Raw genomic sequence first — 16588 nt, forward strand, 5'->3', positions numbered from 1 at the left:
TTAATTTAACTCTGGATAAATTTATTTCTGGATACAACCCAAATTTTAAAATGAGTAACTGTGTGTTTGACACCATATTTTTAAACTAAGCTAGACTGATAGTCTAAGTGAAATCATCACAAAGCAGAGACATTGTAAGGTAGGCTGATGTAACGTTTCTTTAAACTCATTCTCTACATCTTAATGATAAAATCACAAGTTGGGCACCTCTGTCCCACTGGTTACATTCAGGGAGAGGAGGAAGAGATAGTTCTTTCACTTCCTAAAGTGTAACAGCTGTCTTACAACACACACAATTGAAGCTAGTACATATGTATCAGACCCGTAGTTAGTACAATGCATGCATATTGAATATTTTTCAGGGAAGCAAGTCCCTTATTAACATGGCCTCTTGTTAAATTGTGCCATCTTGTTAGCTTTAGAAAATAAAACAGTGATGCCAAATAAAACACAATAGTAATGCTGCATATATGACATTTTATAGAATCACGCTAAATAAAAAGGAAACTAGAAATAAAAGCAGCTTAGTCAATGCCCTTGGCCCGACATCTGAAGTTACCTGGCAAAATCAGATATAATTAATTATGAGCAAGGCAATGGAAATAAACATTTTATGAAAACATAGGTGTTTAAGAAACAGAACCATGCAAAGAAGGTGATGATGCTGGAGTTATAATCCAGCCATGCAATGTCCTCCTCCCCTCCTCCCCTCTGCTCAAGTGCATGACGACATACGTTTAACAGGATCTTGGGGAAGAGGCTCCTGGGTAGTCTTGAGTAAACTTTGGGACACTATGGAAAAAATAAAAGAACATAACTAAAAACAAAAATGGAAACATGGGAATCATGGCTGAAACTCACAGGATTCCACTAACCAAAGGAGAAAACAAAATCACTGAATTAAAAATAAAAACTAAACAGATACCCTAGTTTTGGCTCCGGAAACCAAAGTAAACATATAAACCTAAGACATAGTTAGTTCCACAATAACATCTTAGAATGCTGGATATTTTTGCCTCTGATAGTACACCCAAGTACCCGATTGAAGGCTTTCTTGCTTCCATCCTTCCTCTTTAGTGCCAAGCACCATCAATTCCTTTCTATCCATTCTTCATGGCTTCTCTGTTTGTTTCATTCCTTCACAGGGCAGCCTCCGCCTCTTGGTTCTAGCTAGGTGTTGAGGCTTTATTTACACTACATGTCTATCTTTCTGACCTTCAGCCTCTCATTTGCTTTCTTGATAAATTATTCTATAACCCACCTGCCTTGAAACAAAGTACTGATTGGCTTATCCATCACATCTTTGTTGGGAGCACCTACTTTTTACAAATCTCAGCAAAACATGTGCCATCCAGGGCACCTTCAGAGGCTCCATCTGACCTGTGGTACCTGCTGCTTGCTCCCAGCCTGACTGAGTCAAGTCAAACTGATCAAGGGAAGAGGGTGTGTGCAGGGGCTGCTGTTGGGTTTTTTGGGGGAGGGAAAACTTCAATTGAGGCAAATCCATCACTGCTAATAATTCTTAAAAACTCTTTCTTATATATTATATACATATATATTTATACTCCAAAAAATAAATCCACCTCAGAGAAAGTGAGAAAAAAGTTGGAAATCAGCCGGAAAATCTTTGCCAGCAGCTAAACCAATAAGAATCACTTTAACAAAAGCCCTTTGTTCAAAAGGCTCTAGGCAGGAGAATCCCCCATTGTGTTCCATGGTACCTGACCTAATTAAATTCTTTGTTTGAAACTGAAGAAAGGAGTCTTTTGAGCTAGAAGCTGCAATAGTCCAATCAGAACCAGGAAAGATGCCCGTGGGGTTACCAGCGCTTCCACCTGTTCTCACTTCTCCTGACAGAAGTGGAGCCATCTCCTACAGAAAAGACCAACAGGAACTATTCCATCCGCTTCCACGGGAGATAGGGGGCTTCACAAACAGATGGTCTTCACGGTGCAGGTCCTGTTGTTGTTTAGCTTAATCCTGTGATCTCACAGGAAAACCATTTAGATCATCTCTGGGAATCCCATGCAGGACAAGGTGACTATCACCCTCTCAAGAAAAAGGGAGACGAGGCAGGAGTCTCCCACAACAAAACAAAACAAAGCAAAATTATTGGATTTAATCTTTAATTGATCACGTTGAAGAATTATTTCTTGAATCCTTAAAACTTCCTCCTCATGAACAAAAACTAAATGAAACAAAATTGGGAACTTAATGGGAAAGGCTGTTAAGAATAAAAGTCCCATATATCTGGTGTATTACTACAAACTGAGAACTATTTTTGTGAAAAAAGGTTCAAGTCCCATTTAAGTCATTGTGACTTCATTTCTTTATCTCCCAGAGTTATGAAAAGCTTCAAATTCAAGAGAAAAGGCTTTGAAAATTATATTCCCCTTGCTTTCTGTCATTGAAGGTTTCTAAGGTTAAGAGTTTTCTTCTCTCTATTTCCAAGAGAAGACATGAAAACTTGGCATTGCAAATGTCCAAGTGTAAGCTCAGGGCCACAGGGACATATCCGCCCTCTGGCATTTGAAGGGCACGTGCTCAGTTAGGTCACATTGCCTGGCCACCACAATCCAAATCCCAGGTTGTGAAATAACTTCAAGATACTCATCACAGCAAACATGCTTACCAACGCAAGTGAAGCTTCATCAGCCAGGCTTCCAGTGGTAAACCTTATTTGCACATGAAGTGTACATGCACAGACCTAAACACACATGTACACAGACAAACATACGTATATGTTTGCAGAAAACAGCTGAGAAGACAAAACAGAGACTCCAGCTGGGCTTACAGGAAGCACTCACAAGTCCCTAGAGATGCAAGACGTATGCACCACAGGTAGTCAAAGAACACATCCATGGCCATGCTTTATTAGAGAGAGACGGAGATGTGTGCTCATGACTGAACATACTGGAGGAGATGCCTGGCGATTAGAGAGGTTGACAGAAATGGGGTTAGTGGTAGCAACAGACCCATCCCCAAGAGCCAGGAAAACCAATCTGTTACAAGGAGCAGTCAGTGGCGAGAAAGACGAAAGGTGGCCGGGCTTGAGGAAGATCCACTTACTGACGCTGCCACACACGGCCATGCAGTACTCCTCTGTGTCAAAGTTGTTCCTGTTGCCGCCACATCCGCCGTAAAAGAAAGGGGCGCACTTCCCTTCTGTCACATCAAAGTACCAGCGGGAGATCATTGCTCGGCATGGCCCCGTCTCGGCTTGTTCAGAGCACACCTCTAATCAGACGAGATGTGGGGAACCACATTTAGCATGAAAAGGTACCGGCTCACCGTTCATGTACACGTTTACTTTGCTAACACCATTAGTCCTCCCAGTGGTAACTGGCGCTCCATAAATTAGGCAGCGTCTGTGCCAAACATTTACGGAGGAATTTAATGACCTAACAGAATTACCTCGGAAACAAAGAAGGGAATTCCTATCTGGTTTAATGAATGTTGCTCTCAGCAGTAATGAAAGGATTCCAGCTAGAGGTGAAGAGATCTTTTGCTTTTAGAATAATATTAAATGCCTCAAGGGGTCTGCACATCAAAACATTGCTTCACCATAAAAAATAAACTCTTCTTTTAAAATAACTTCGAATTAACTTTAAAGGTCAAAGGATTGTGTCTGGTTAGGATGCAAATAATTGAACCTCTCACAAATATCTCATTATCTTTAATAAATGATTTTCTTGATTTGAAGTATAAAATAATTACACATAGTTTGCACGTGATCCAGTTTTCAGAGACAGCCAGTCCGTCTCCACTGTCGGACTATATTTGAAAGCATATGTAATATCTGTGAATGTGACTTAAAGTTGCTTATCTCCAATTAATAACAAATTTTATCTATATATTTATCTGTCCCTTGGACAATAATGTCCCAAACAATAAAACATAGTCAACCAACTCTAATTTGTTAATTCATACCATGTATTGTTTTACATTAAAACACACCTTACCTGTCAACGTTCTTTGCCACCCTCCCCACGATCAGTTTCACAACCCTTGACTGACTCAAGGTGTAGTAACCTGTCCGATTCCATTTTACAGTGATTAGAAAAAGAAATCTACCTCGCATGTCTATTCCATTTTTGTTAGAAGTAACAATTCTCCAACTTGATTTGTGCCCTGCCTAGGCTTACAGAGTCTGTTGATGCCATAGCACACACAAACGTCTGGCTTATTGTTAGTTTTACTAACACGCCAGGGGGAAGTGCTCTTCATTCAAAAGATAAAAGCCAGGTGAAACCCAGAACTTCCAAATTAGGAATAACCAACAGACTGACCCCAATCACTCCAAGACAAAGATCCACAATGTCGATGTAAAAGAAAACTACTATTTTACTTCCCTATACACATGACTTACTGCTGTTTCCAACCAAGGTCAAGAGATGATGGCAAACCCAGAAGCTGCTGCCCTCATGATGATGCCAACAGAGTTCGAGGGGCAGTCAGCACTGAGCCCCAGAAGGTGAGTGTCAGACTCTCTGCAGGAGAAATGCCCAGTTTAACAGATATCTAAGATCATTTTGGCTCTCTTTAGATGGTTTTCAGATGGAAACATTTGGTTCCAGGAGCATGAAGTTCAATGTCACCCATAATTAAAATCATCTCATTCAATACCGTTGCTTTGAAAGTCCTTGCTTGCCAAGCTACAATGTGTGTTGTGTTTAGTTTGCTTTCTGCAAAGAATCCTCCAGTATGATGAAAATCTGCCAACCAGTTGACATCTACTAGGCAATTCAATTTATCCCTCCAAATGTAAGAACTAGCATTCTAACTTATATAAAGTAAGATAGTTTTGGGGGGTCTGATCACCTCTGAGTTACTGACAAGGCAGCTTCTGGGCTGCAGAGCTAAAAACAAGCCCAGATGTGGAGTATATGACAATCACAACTACCAGCTACCTCCATTCCTAGACCTTGTCTTCTGTAGTAGTAAGTACCCACAGGTTGGCTTTTCCCTCCTTTTCTGTATCTCCTTCACCAATTTGTACACGTTCATGTAACGTGCGATTTCTTTTCTCTAAGACATGATAACACTTCTCATTCATCTCTTCCTCAGGCTTACTATTCCAACAAGACTGCAAGGCAACGATGCCTTCTGAGCTTCCACTGGTGCTCACAATTCATACCACTTATGGCACCAAATACATGTGGTCTGACACTTGTCTGCCACAGGCCCCGCAGTATACATCACAGCTCTGCAGGGGCAGAAAACATGACTGTGTGATATCTCCCATGTACTAAGTAAAAGTGGTAGAATTCCAGGTGGGTGCAAGTTAAGTAATGGGATGAAAGAATGATGATCAAAGGATATAATCCATAACAGATCTTTGCCCTTGTATATCCCAGTCACAATTTCTTACTCCTCCCAGTCCACAACTTAAATGAAGTTACAATATATTGCTGTTTTCTTATACCAAGAGTGGAACATAATGGCACATTTGTTTTTTAAAATTATATTCTTTTTTCTTCTGCCTCAATCTAAATGGCTATGAAACCTTTTGTTACAGCTAATTTATAGAGCCCCAATCAACAAGAAAAGCATGCAGGACTCAAAATCCATTTATAAATCAACAAATAGAAAGAACTACATGAGACACACACGATTTTTGTTGGAGTCTCCAGTAAGAGCCTTTATCCATCAATCTGAAAAGGCAAAGAAAAGAGTGATGCATTGTCTATTTGCAGAATGTTTTGTTGGCTCTCCTGACATTATCGGGGCTGCTGGACTGACTTAGAATAGCCCCAAATAATTTCATGACTTTGATGTGTGTGGACATGGTAGGGCATAGCGATCAATCCCATGTTACTCACATACAAAAGGATATTTAACCTGATATGGTCACAGCTGGTATAACAGTATATGATAACGTAATGTCAAATACATAACGTATTGGGGAGTAGACATACGTGAGCCTAGAAGAACAGGGGTAAGAATGTGTCTCTGTCACTTTGGAACCTGTCAGAGACAATCACCCTATCCAGCTGGTTCTGATCTGCTGCCCCATACCAGAGCCAGCCTGGACAGGCAAGAATGGGTATCTCATTATAATCCCTCCAATTACCAGCATTGCGAATCAACCATCAACCTGGCCCTGCCCATCACTCTCCTTCTCTGACTAGAGGAGCAAAGCAGATTTCAGAGGAGACTCTGAGTGGAATGGATCATTGTTCATCTCTCACTCACAACTATATTCTTACTCTATGGAAGGGCATGCGGTGTTTGACCTCACTGAGGTCAAACTGACCTTTTCTCTAATCTTTCATCATTTCAGAAAAAAATATCCATGTAGTTGAAAGGAGAGCCTCTGCTTTGTCTGGGAGAGATTGAGCACTGGAGAAGTCTTTCGCTAATGCTTTTATACAGGTATTACTAAGTATTAAGGAGGTGGCTGAGCACTCTCTGAAGAAAGGAGAAGCAGCACATACATGAGTTGAACAAGTGTTAAGGGGTCAATGTCAGCTTCATAGTTGTGATATTACACTATAGACGGGGAAAACTGGGTGAGGACTACCCAAGATATCTTTGTACTAATTCTTTCACTGTATATGAATCTATAAGCATCTCCAAAAAATGGGGGGTGGGGGGAATCACACATTAAAAAACATATAAGAGGAATGCTGGGAGTTCAATTTGCCTTCGATTTCTAACCTTGTCTCTTTCCTTGAATCTCTTATCATTTCAGAGTAATTCCATAAAAGGGCTATAAATCTCAGTTTGAGAAATTTTCCTTTAAATTCCTCCCTAGTAATGGAAAATGACCAGGCAATCTACCTAATCAACATTCCAATCAAGTAGAAGTGTTTCAAAGCATTGAGTCCTGAAATATATAATTTATAAGCTGCGCGACTAGATTCAGAAAAAAAGAAACCTCAAGAGACTTTAAAAGCTTATGTTTACATTATCTTTTTGAATAGAAAAATCTCTTCCTTCCTAACCTATGGAAATCTCTAAAAAATTCAGTGAAAAACGTTTTATTTTGATTACTATAACCACTCAGTGGAAAATTGTAACATTATCCATTAAAATGTAGAACATGTACAATTAGACCTTTTATTACTGTAACCTCACACAGAATTCATGTGAAAATCAAAACTGTATTTTCCTTTTCTCATCTTCATTCTTTTCTCAAAACCTAAAATAATAATATATGAAAAACTCACATTTTGATATCATTTGTTAAACTGGTCTTTTGAATTCCAATTCACCTTTCTTTCTATTCAAAGTAAGTGTTACATATAATAATGAGGGAGAAAATCTGCCTAGAATCATAGAAGCAGAAATATTTCTCGAATGTTTAAAGTTAGCCAGAAACATAGGCACAGACTTACATGGACATCTATGTAACGATCAACTTTATTCATATTTAATTCTTAAATGTTTAACATCACAAATTGGTTTCCTATTCATCTAGCTGAATTCTGCTGTCAGGGAAGGCTTATCTCTTCTTTTATAACAGCTCTATTCACCCTTGAAGACAAAAGACCATTGAATAAACTGAAATCTGAGTGTATACAAAGCAGTCTGAAAGTTTATATGATGAAATAAAGGCTCCATATGTCTTTCATCTTCGTAAGGGAGATCCTTGCTGAGATTTGTGCTGGTTTCAACACTAAATTCCATTTTCTATAAATCAAAATTGTACAAACACAAGATAGCAGCAGAGCTAGAGCTCCCTACATTATATAAGCGATTATGTAATTCACTGTTTGAAAAATAATGCTTCATCACAAAAAAATTAATTCTAAATAATTTGAAATTGGAGCACTTTTTTTTTGGTGGACTATCAAAGTTAGAATGCTAATTTTACACCTTTTAAAAAAAATCAGCGTAAAGACAGCTGTGAAAGTGGCAACTAGGATGGGGAGAAAATCTCACTTTCAAATGTGCAATAATTATAATGCCTTCTTAAAAAGCTAAGTAGCTCAATAGATCTACTTTCCTTGAGTTAAAAATTACATATTTTGCAATTTTAAAGTAGAGTAGAAAGGGCAAATGAAAGAAGACAAATATTGTTTGACCTCACAGTGAATCAGTTGTTTAATATTAACAGTAAAATAAAATGAAAACAATGAGTGTTCAAATCTATTAAATATGCTTATCTTTAATATGTCAAATAAATGACATATGTGCCTAAACATTCACTCCATTAAAAATGAAAACAAATGACTTCAATGCCATTTATATAACGTTAGCTTTCAGCCTGATTAAGTTATTGCTACAATTCTAAATATGACAATAAGGTGATACTTCATGAGCCTAAGTTATTAGAAGTTATCTTACATTCCGTTAAGGAATTAAGTAGACAAATTTGTGCTTTATTCCTATGGATGAAAAATTTAAAAAGTCAATATACTAGATATCTAATTATTTTTTAACAATGTATTTTTCACAACCACAGATATATGTACTTTTTATGCAAAAGAGAATTTATAATACGCTTGCAAATAGCAGCAAGTAGTCACTGAAAAACATCTAATAGAAAATTACTCTGATCACGGCAACAAACGATCAGATATTTATTACCTACTAATCATATTTTACTACATAGAGGCATGTAAAATTAGGCAAGGAAGCTTCAACTAAAGTCTAATGACAAATCTCATGTCAACCTCCAATATGAGTTGAAATACATAAACAAATGATGGGAACAGCTGTGTTAGTAATGAAATCACTGACTCAGTATGAAATGGCAGGTGCTAATTTGTTACGGAAATCTCTAGAAGATATCTGCAGTTTACTTGCCTTTTACTGAATTGTGTTGATTCTCTAAAACTATCCAAATTATCTCTAATTCCAATTATACCTGACCCTATTCTCACATCCCTCCAGGATGAAACATTATTTATAAAATGGCATGTAAAGGAGATGTACTTGTAAAGCATTTAGAGCAGGAGTGTCCAAACTTTTTTCAACATTTTTCACCAAGGGCCATATGCGGTAAAATACACAAACAGCAGGGCCACTCACTCGATGTGAAGTACGTATTGCCAAACCTGGTTTATTTAAGTAAACTAAATATATTTTTGGAATTTGCTGTGGGCCAATTAAAAGTGGATTGCGGGCCTCAGTTGGCCTGTGGGCCTCAGTTGGCCTGCGGGCCTCAGTTGGCCTGCGGGCTGCAGTTTGGACACCTCTGATTAAAGTAATCAGTACTCTTATGTTGGTGGTGTTGCCCAGCATTCACAAAAGGGCACCACTATGACTTTTCTTGATACTTTGTTTCTTGTTTGTTATAGGAATAAACTTGTTTTTCTCTAAGCTATGTGGCTAGTCTAAAGCACAACACAATATTACAAGAAGCCCAAAACACTGAACAAGACAAGATGTCATGTCCTTGGGTGGAAGTAAGAGGAAGTAATTTTTTTCATTGTCTCTGAGGCGGGGTGTGCTGGGAAACTGGATGTCTCCACAAAAACCAAAACAACAAAACAAAACAAAAAAAACCAAACATTCCAATTTATAGAGTTTGCTGATTTCCACGGTGCCAATACTTCCACCATTGGTATTTCAAGCTACCTATGGTCGTGGCTCACCAAATTCCTCAAAACTTTAATAATCAGCTTTTACTGGCTAACTGGAGTCGGCTGGGTATACCACACAAACGAGAGGAAATGGGCACAAGTAAAACTAGCAACAATAAGAGAGGTAGGTAAATTCTAAGAGTTTTCTAATTTGCTTGGTCTTAACAGTTGAACTTTTACAAAATGGCTTGATGGGTAGACATATCAGGATTCTTTTCCACTTGGTGACATCTGATATTATATTAAGAACACCATAGAGAAGGATGGTTTGCCCTTTCAGTTTCTTATTCCCTGCCTCAACCTCCTACATCTGCACAGAATGGAGGTCACGAAACACTAGGAGACCACTGCTGAAAGTGCCGTCCAAGGACCAATAGGGCCTGCATCACCCAGGGCTCAGGACCCACTCCAGACCTGCGGGCTCAGAATCCGTATGTAGCAAGTGCCTTGGGTGACATGCATGAACATTACCGTTTGAGAAGAACTGTGATCAACCATGTTTTATGTGCTGCTGAAATGTCAAAAGGAGATATATGAGATTCAATCACTTTCTTTAGAAAGTGATTTTAAGGACCAGAGGAAAAGGATTAGGAAAAGGTTGCATAGACTTTGGCTTATTAAGAGGAATGTACATATGAGTTCTGACAATTAAGTTCATGAACTTATCCCCATGTGCTTACATTGGCAGCACTGTACAAACAGCTCAGTAAGGTTTCATAACCTTGGTATATCAGTGTCTCACAGCTGTGTTTGTGTTGATGTGTGGTAGTTGTCTTGCTGAGTGGCGTTCATTATTGTTGTTGAGTGTTTTTGTGTGCCGTCGTGAGAATGTCTGAGTTTGAATTAGAGCAACGAACAAACATTACATTTCTTGTTTAACTTGGTAAGATTGGAAGTGAAATCAGGGACATGTGAGTCCAAGTTTAGGGGGATAAAGTCATGAAGAAAATGTCAGTGTACAAATGGATTAAACGTTTTTCTGAGGGAAGAGAACGTGTCAGTGATGAAGAGAGGTCAGGGCAGCCAGTAATGAGCAGAACTGATGAAAATATTGCAAAAATACATTGAATTGTATGTCAAAATTGTCGGCTAACTGTGAGAAGCATAGCAGACCAAGTAAACATTGATAGAGAAACAGGAAAATCTTAACTGAAAATCTTTGCATGAGAAAAGTGTGTGCAAAAATGGTCCCAAAGGAGTTCACTGATGAACAAAAGCAAAGGAGAGTTGAAGTTTGCTAAGACCTTTGGGAAAGTCAAGACGATGTTTTGGGCTGCGTTATCACTGGTGATAAGACATGGGTGTACCAATACGACCCTAAAACAAAGTGTCAAAGTGCACAATGGAAGTCAGCCAGTTTTTCACGACCAAAAAAGTTCCATCAGTCCAAATCAAGAGTCAAAACGATGTTGCTAATGTTTTTTGATATCAGAGGGATTATTCATTATGAATTTGTACCAACTGGACAAACAGTTAACCAAGTTTACTATTTGGAAGTGCTGAAAAGGCTGCATGAAAAAGTTAGACGAAAATGACCTGAACTTTTCACCTACAATTCACAGCTCTTGCATCACAACAATGCACCAGCTCACACAGCACTATCTGTGAGGCAGTTTTTAGCCTGTAAACAAATAACTGTATTGGAACATCCTCCCTACTCACCTGATCTGGCCCCCAATGACTTCTTTCTTTACCCGAAGATACAGGAGATATTGAAAGGAAGACATTTTTATGACATTCAGGACATCAAGGGTAATACTACGACAGCTCTGATGGACATTCCAGAAAAAAAGAGTTCCAAAATTGCTTTGAAGGGTGGACTAGGCGCTGGCGATGGTACACAGCTTCGCAAGGGGAGTACTTTGAAGGTGACCGTAGTGATATTCAGAAATGAGGTATGTAGCACTTTTTCTGGGATGACTTTGTGAACATTAATTGTCAGACCTTGTAAATACATAGTAAAAAGGTATGCCTATGACAGTGACATGCATGTTTCAATGAACAGCTCTCTTATTATTTGCTAGATTTCTTTTCTTAGGTTTGATCTCTTTTCCCTAATTGCCAACTCTTCATTGTGTACATACATGCAATTGTTGTGTCTGAGACATTTGCATATTTTTTGAGCAGCCAACTGATTGGGAAAAGACATGAGAAAGACTAATCTTTAAAAATCCAGTTTCTGGCTTTTAATCGATTTGGACTGAAAATGTTTATTTTTAATAAATGCCGGCATAATTGCTTAAAAATGTCTTTGGCATTTTATTTCCACTACTCCATTGATTTTGAGGTCTTTGGTAGAGGCCAAGTGAAGCATGGCACGGAGACACTTATTTCCATTATTCTAACATTACATTAAAGTACCTTGACACAACTAAAACAATATAGAAATGGAAGAGGAAAAGTAACTAAGCACTCCTAGTCATGGAATATTTCAAGCAAAATGAAGTTGAAAACTAACTTTTGTATGTGACAAAGCAGATCTTTGCAAACATATTAAACCACTGATTCTCCACTGTATGGTATGCAAATCGCATCTCGATAAATTTCCTACTAAACATAGAAAATTATAAATGTATAAACACACACAACTTTTTACATGGCTCTGTTCCTCACTCTCAACTTTTAAATAACCTAAGTATCTGAGTGGGCTTTCTAAATTGGGACTACTAAACTACGTAGAAAGAAGCGTCTCTGTGCCATGCTTCACTTGGCCTCTACCAAAGAGTACACCTCAAGATCAATGATGCCGTGCCATCGGATACGAAGTAACAGGCCGCCACCTGCTACATCTAGGCCTGGTGTCGACACTAGTCCTCTCAGCATCATTAGAAAGGATGCTGCTTTCTGGTCCAGGAACAGGAGTGGCCCTTAGAACACAGAGGTGAAGTCTTCCTCGAAAGGGGACCCATTATCCTCTTACCGTGTTTCCAAACATACCATGGAGTTTTGAATACGTCTTGTGGCGGAGGGCTGCACTGAGGCCTCCAACACAAGAATGTGAGTATATGTTCATGTTCGTAGCAAGTCACGTTCACAGTTTCCCCCCAAAGCTGTGAAATGTTAAATATGAATGATAAGCAAGATCTTATTAGTGAATGACAGGATACCTGTGTCACATCCATTACAGACAGGTAACATCAGAGACGTGCGAATTAGACTAAGCTTTGTTTCCTCTATCCTTGAGGTCAATGCCAGCCACTGATTTATGAGTCTTTCTATTTGGTGCCCCATTAACTGGCAAATCCCTATTCTCCTTTAAAAATCACTCAAATGCCAACTTCTCAGCAATGCCTTAGTGGAAGGCCAAGCACTTCCCTCTGGCGTGTTGCCAGAATTCCTTCCTAGTCCGGTTGGAGAGTCTTGTTTTTCCTTAGGAGTGAGTGTGCAGGTATGGCTGGCAGCAACTGAAGTGTGCCCGCCGTGTCCATATGCCTGTGTGCCCAGCAACCAGTGCAATGGCCAGTGCAATGGCCAGTACCTAGGAGTGTCTAGTCGGCACTGGTGCAAGGTCCAATAGAAAATCCCATAGTCTTTCTCCCAGATTGATGGTTACCAGAGGGAGAAAAACAATAATTTCATTCTGTGGCGTTCTGTCCTAGCCCAAGGCAAGGAACATTTAGATCAGACTTTTAAATGTCATCATCATACTTAAAGAGTCACCTACCTCAGTGTCTCTGTCCACTTAATAGATGAAGTTCCAAGAGGTTCAAATAACCCGTAAGAAATGATACACACTTTTGAAATGCAGTGGCATTTAATACTATCTTGGTTCAATTTTCAGCAGGACATAAAATTTAACTGCAGATATCCTACTACACAATATACATCCATAAAAAACATTTTGACCCAGAAACATATTTTAAGCTGGTTTTCACTCTTAATAGTTCTAGGAACATCACCTGTATTATACCAGTAGGTACAGATATGTCACAGTGATGCTTTTTATAATTAAGATGGCAATCTGTTATCTTTAGCATTCCTAATTGGTAGTAAGCTTTAGTTCTCTGGAGGATCAGAATGACGCCTGTAACCATGACAACCAAAGCACCTGTTAATTGAGTACTTACCAGTAACTCTACTGTTTCCCAGTAAATTACTTGATTTAATCTTCACAAAATGATTAAAATGAGGAAGTTATTATTAAACCCCATTTTACAGTGGGAAGCGATGAGGCTAAAGGTTGTCTGATTGATACAAATCTACCCAGTTGGTAGGTTATAGAACCAGGATTGAACTGTGGGCAGCCTATTCTTGTAAAACAAACTAAAATAGCATGTGTCAGGCACTACATCAAGTACCTAACATGGACCATCTAAAATAATTTGTGCAATAAACTCGCAACATCCTATTAGCCTCTATACCATTCATATGAAACAAACAGTCTTACCACGGTTACTTAACTGGACCAACGCCATACAATTATTAAAAATTCTCTCTTAAATGCTATCTATACTAGTCTGCCTCTAACCATAATAAAGCTACCTTAATGACATTAACTTGGTATGATAGTATCTGAAACATAAAGAACTTCATAGTTTCTCCCTAATAGTTAGTAGCAGAGGTTTTCTATAGAGGCCCAGATAGTACATGTTTTCAGCTTTGTAGGCCATGTGGTGTCTTCTGCCATTACTCCACTCTGCCTCTGTAGCAGGAAAGCAGCCATAGATAACATGTAGACAAATGGGGTTTGCTGATTCCGGATGATTATTTAAATAATAATTCTAAAGTTTAGTAAATGCTCAGTGTGAAACATAGTAACATGAATATATGCCTGTAGCAAAGGACTATACATTTATAAGGAAGCACAGGTCAAACGGAAATAGTGTGTATTTATAAACAAAAGGACAAAGACAAGAAAGATTTTGACATTAGTGTCACAGAAATACCCTGGCCCTTCTGGGTCCAAATCCTCACCACTACCAGCTTTGGGGCTTTGGGCAATTTAAACAAAATCTCTCTAGGCCTTAGATGTCTTGGCTTTACATGGGGAAGTAAACTTTCTACTACACAACACAGTTACAAGGATTAAAAAAATAGAACTACTACCCTAAAGAGTAAAGGAAGTGGTGATTCTGAAAACCCAGAAATTCCAGCCCAATCTGCCACAACGCAACACTAGCTAACCCCGCCCCCCATTACATCTGCCACAGCAGCAGAGAGCCTAGCGATCGATCAGCAGGGGCATAAGGAACATTTGCTGAAGAAATGAACATAAGCCGAAAAACAGAGTTCCTTACTCTGGATGGACCAAATTGACTAGATTAAATCAAAGATTATGTCACTTACTACAATACTCATGTATTATTAGCTTAGACCACATGGTTGAGTCAGAAATTATCTTGATGTCTTGGGTTTATGAAGAGTATTCACTACCCAAAACACAGAAATTAGGAGCAAGGGTCTAAATAAACTATTGCATTCAAATTAGTATTGGCTTATCCCATTAGAGTCATATCCAAGTTTTTCTTAACAACCGAATACAATGAACAAGCCAGATGGATGCTTCAGTGAGCTCACTTTCAAGTAACACCTTTCTCTAGGAATCAGTAACACCGTTAAAACTGACTTCTTCCACTTTGGTGTCACTGACGCTAATACAAAATGGCTGGAAATTTTATGACCCGACTGAAATGTCCTACATTTTTCTTCCCTCTGCTGATTTCTCTTAAATTTCAGAAAAGTATTGCGTTTTCTCTTGTGAAGTACATTAAAGACTCGTATTAGTAGCAATATATTGGTAATGAAAAAACAATTTTCTTATTAAGTATGGTTGAAAATCACATTTTCTCTCTGGCACTGAAACATTAACATTGAAAACTAGATTACAAGTCTTTTTTCATTATCTCTTCCTCGGAAGTCACTTCTGATTTTTATTTTCAGTGCAGAGGGAGGCTACTTGAAATTAGAGTTTTACAAAGTTAGCATTGCCTTTGCTCTTCATCAGGGAAGGCCCATAACTCACCTTCTATACCAAAGAAGGAAGGAAAGGGGGCTTCGTGGAGGGAAAGGGCTCTATGTACCTGGTCCCTTTAATGGTGGCATCTACTTCTTTATTAGAACTAGCTGGGAATACAGAACGCTCTCTGATATGTTATGGTATACCTTAACATGTTTCCCTTCTTAGGCCTCTTTTCCCAGAAAGACTTGCCTCAATTGTAGCTTTTGCCCATTTCAGGAGTCTTAGATGAGAGTGGCTGAATTTCCACTAAAAGCTCTTCTATTTCTGGCATTAACATGTGGGACCTCTAAATGGCTGCCAGGTATATACTTTTAGAAAGTCGCTTTCATCCTCTTCTTGCCATCAACATCATTAATTTGTTATCTTTTAAGGCTATTTCTTTTTCGTGTCTCTAGCCTGGAGATTTTTATAATAATGAAATTCTCTTTTAAGGTCCTTTGTCTTTCTATAGAATATACTGTCACATATATATGTCCCTCAAGTTCTATCTTACTGTCTAATAATAGTACATTTACAGAAAACTGAAGCAAAAAGGACGGGACTTAATTTAGAACATAACAAGACCTTAGTAGCGCCAAGAGAATTCTGTCTTGGTCTGAACTATGGGCTTAAGTTTATACGGCATCCTCTCATTGAAATACATGTTACCTCACTTTCTGTTCACCTCCCCCCAATAGCAGTAACATCAACACAAAAGGTCTTCATTGTTTCTACCAGAAAAATCTCAACACATAGTAGGTCTTGAATTCATCACCCTGAGTCAACGTCCATACTTGCCAGCCTGCCTTAAAGGTCTCCACATTTTAGTCCCAACCTGATTTCTTGAAACTACTCTGCAAGATGTCTGCTTACTTTATATTGGACTGACGCTGTCTGTCAAGCATGCCGCATGCCATGTATATTCTGGTAGCATCATACTGGGTTTGCTCTTCTTACCGACTCCAAAATACCCTATCACAAAATCCAGCAATAGACATGACACAGCCCTTCCAGTTACTTCAAATGCCTTCTCCAATCAATCTCTTACTCTTTGAAGTAGGCTATCGGCCCATTGTTCTTACTGTGCAGATGACTTTGTATTTATTTGACTTCTCTT

At 38.7% G+C, this 16588-nt stretch overlaps 1 protein-coding gene across 6 annotated transcripts in view; it reads right to left on the reverse strand.

The window, feature by feature from the left end:
* APP (amyloid beta precursor protein) overlaps positions 1 to 16588 on the reverse strand; it is a 251072-nt gene that overhangs the window by 92408 nt on the left and 142076 nt on the right. For 2 of the 6 annotated variants that reach the window (XM_081064206.1, XM_081064205.1), the window contains exons 7-8: positions 3070 to 3237; positions 736 to 792 (exon numbers count right to left, since the gene is read on the reverse strand). The exons of 2 other annotated variants lie outside the window; for them this stretch is intronic. In XM_081064206.1, coding sequence (XP_080920332.1) covers positions 736 to 792; positions 3070 to 3237 — 225 coding nt within the window. The remainder of the gene's footprint in view (positions 1 to 735; positions 793 to 3069; positions 3238 to 16588) is intronic. 2 more of the 6 variants (XM_081064208.1, XM_081064207.1) reach the window with 1 other exon arrangement.

This window comes from Rhinolophus hipposideros, assembly GCF_964194185.1.
Source record: "Rhinolophus hipposideros genome assembly, chromosome: 2".
In the NCBI taxonomy this organism is placed as follows: Eukaryota; Metazoa; Chordata; class Mammalia; order Chiroptera; family Rhinolophidae; genus Rhinolophus; species Rhinolophus hipposideros.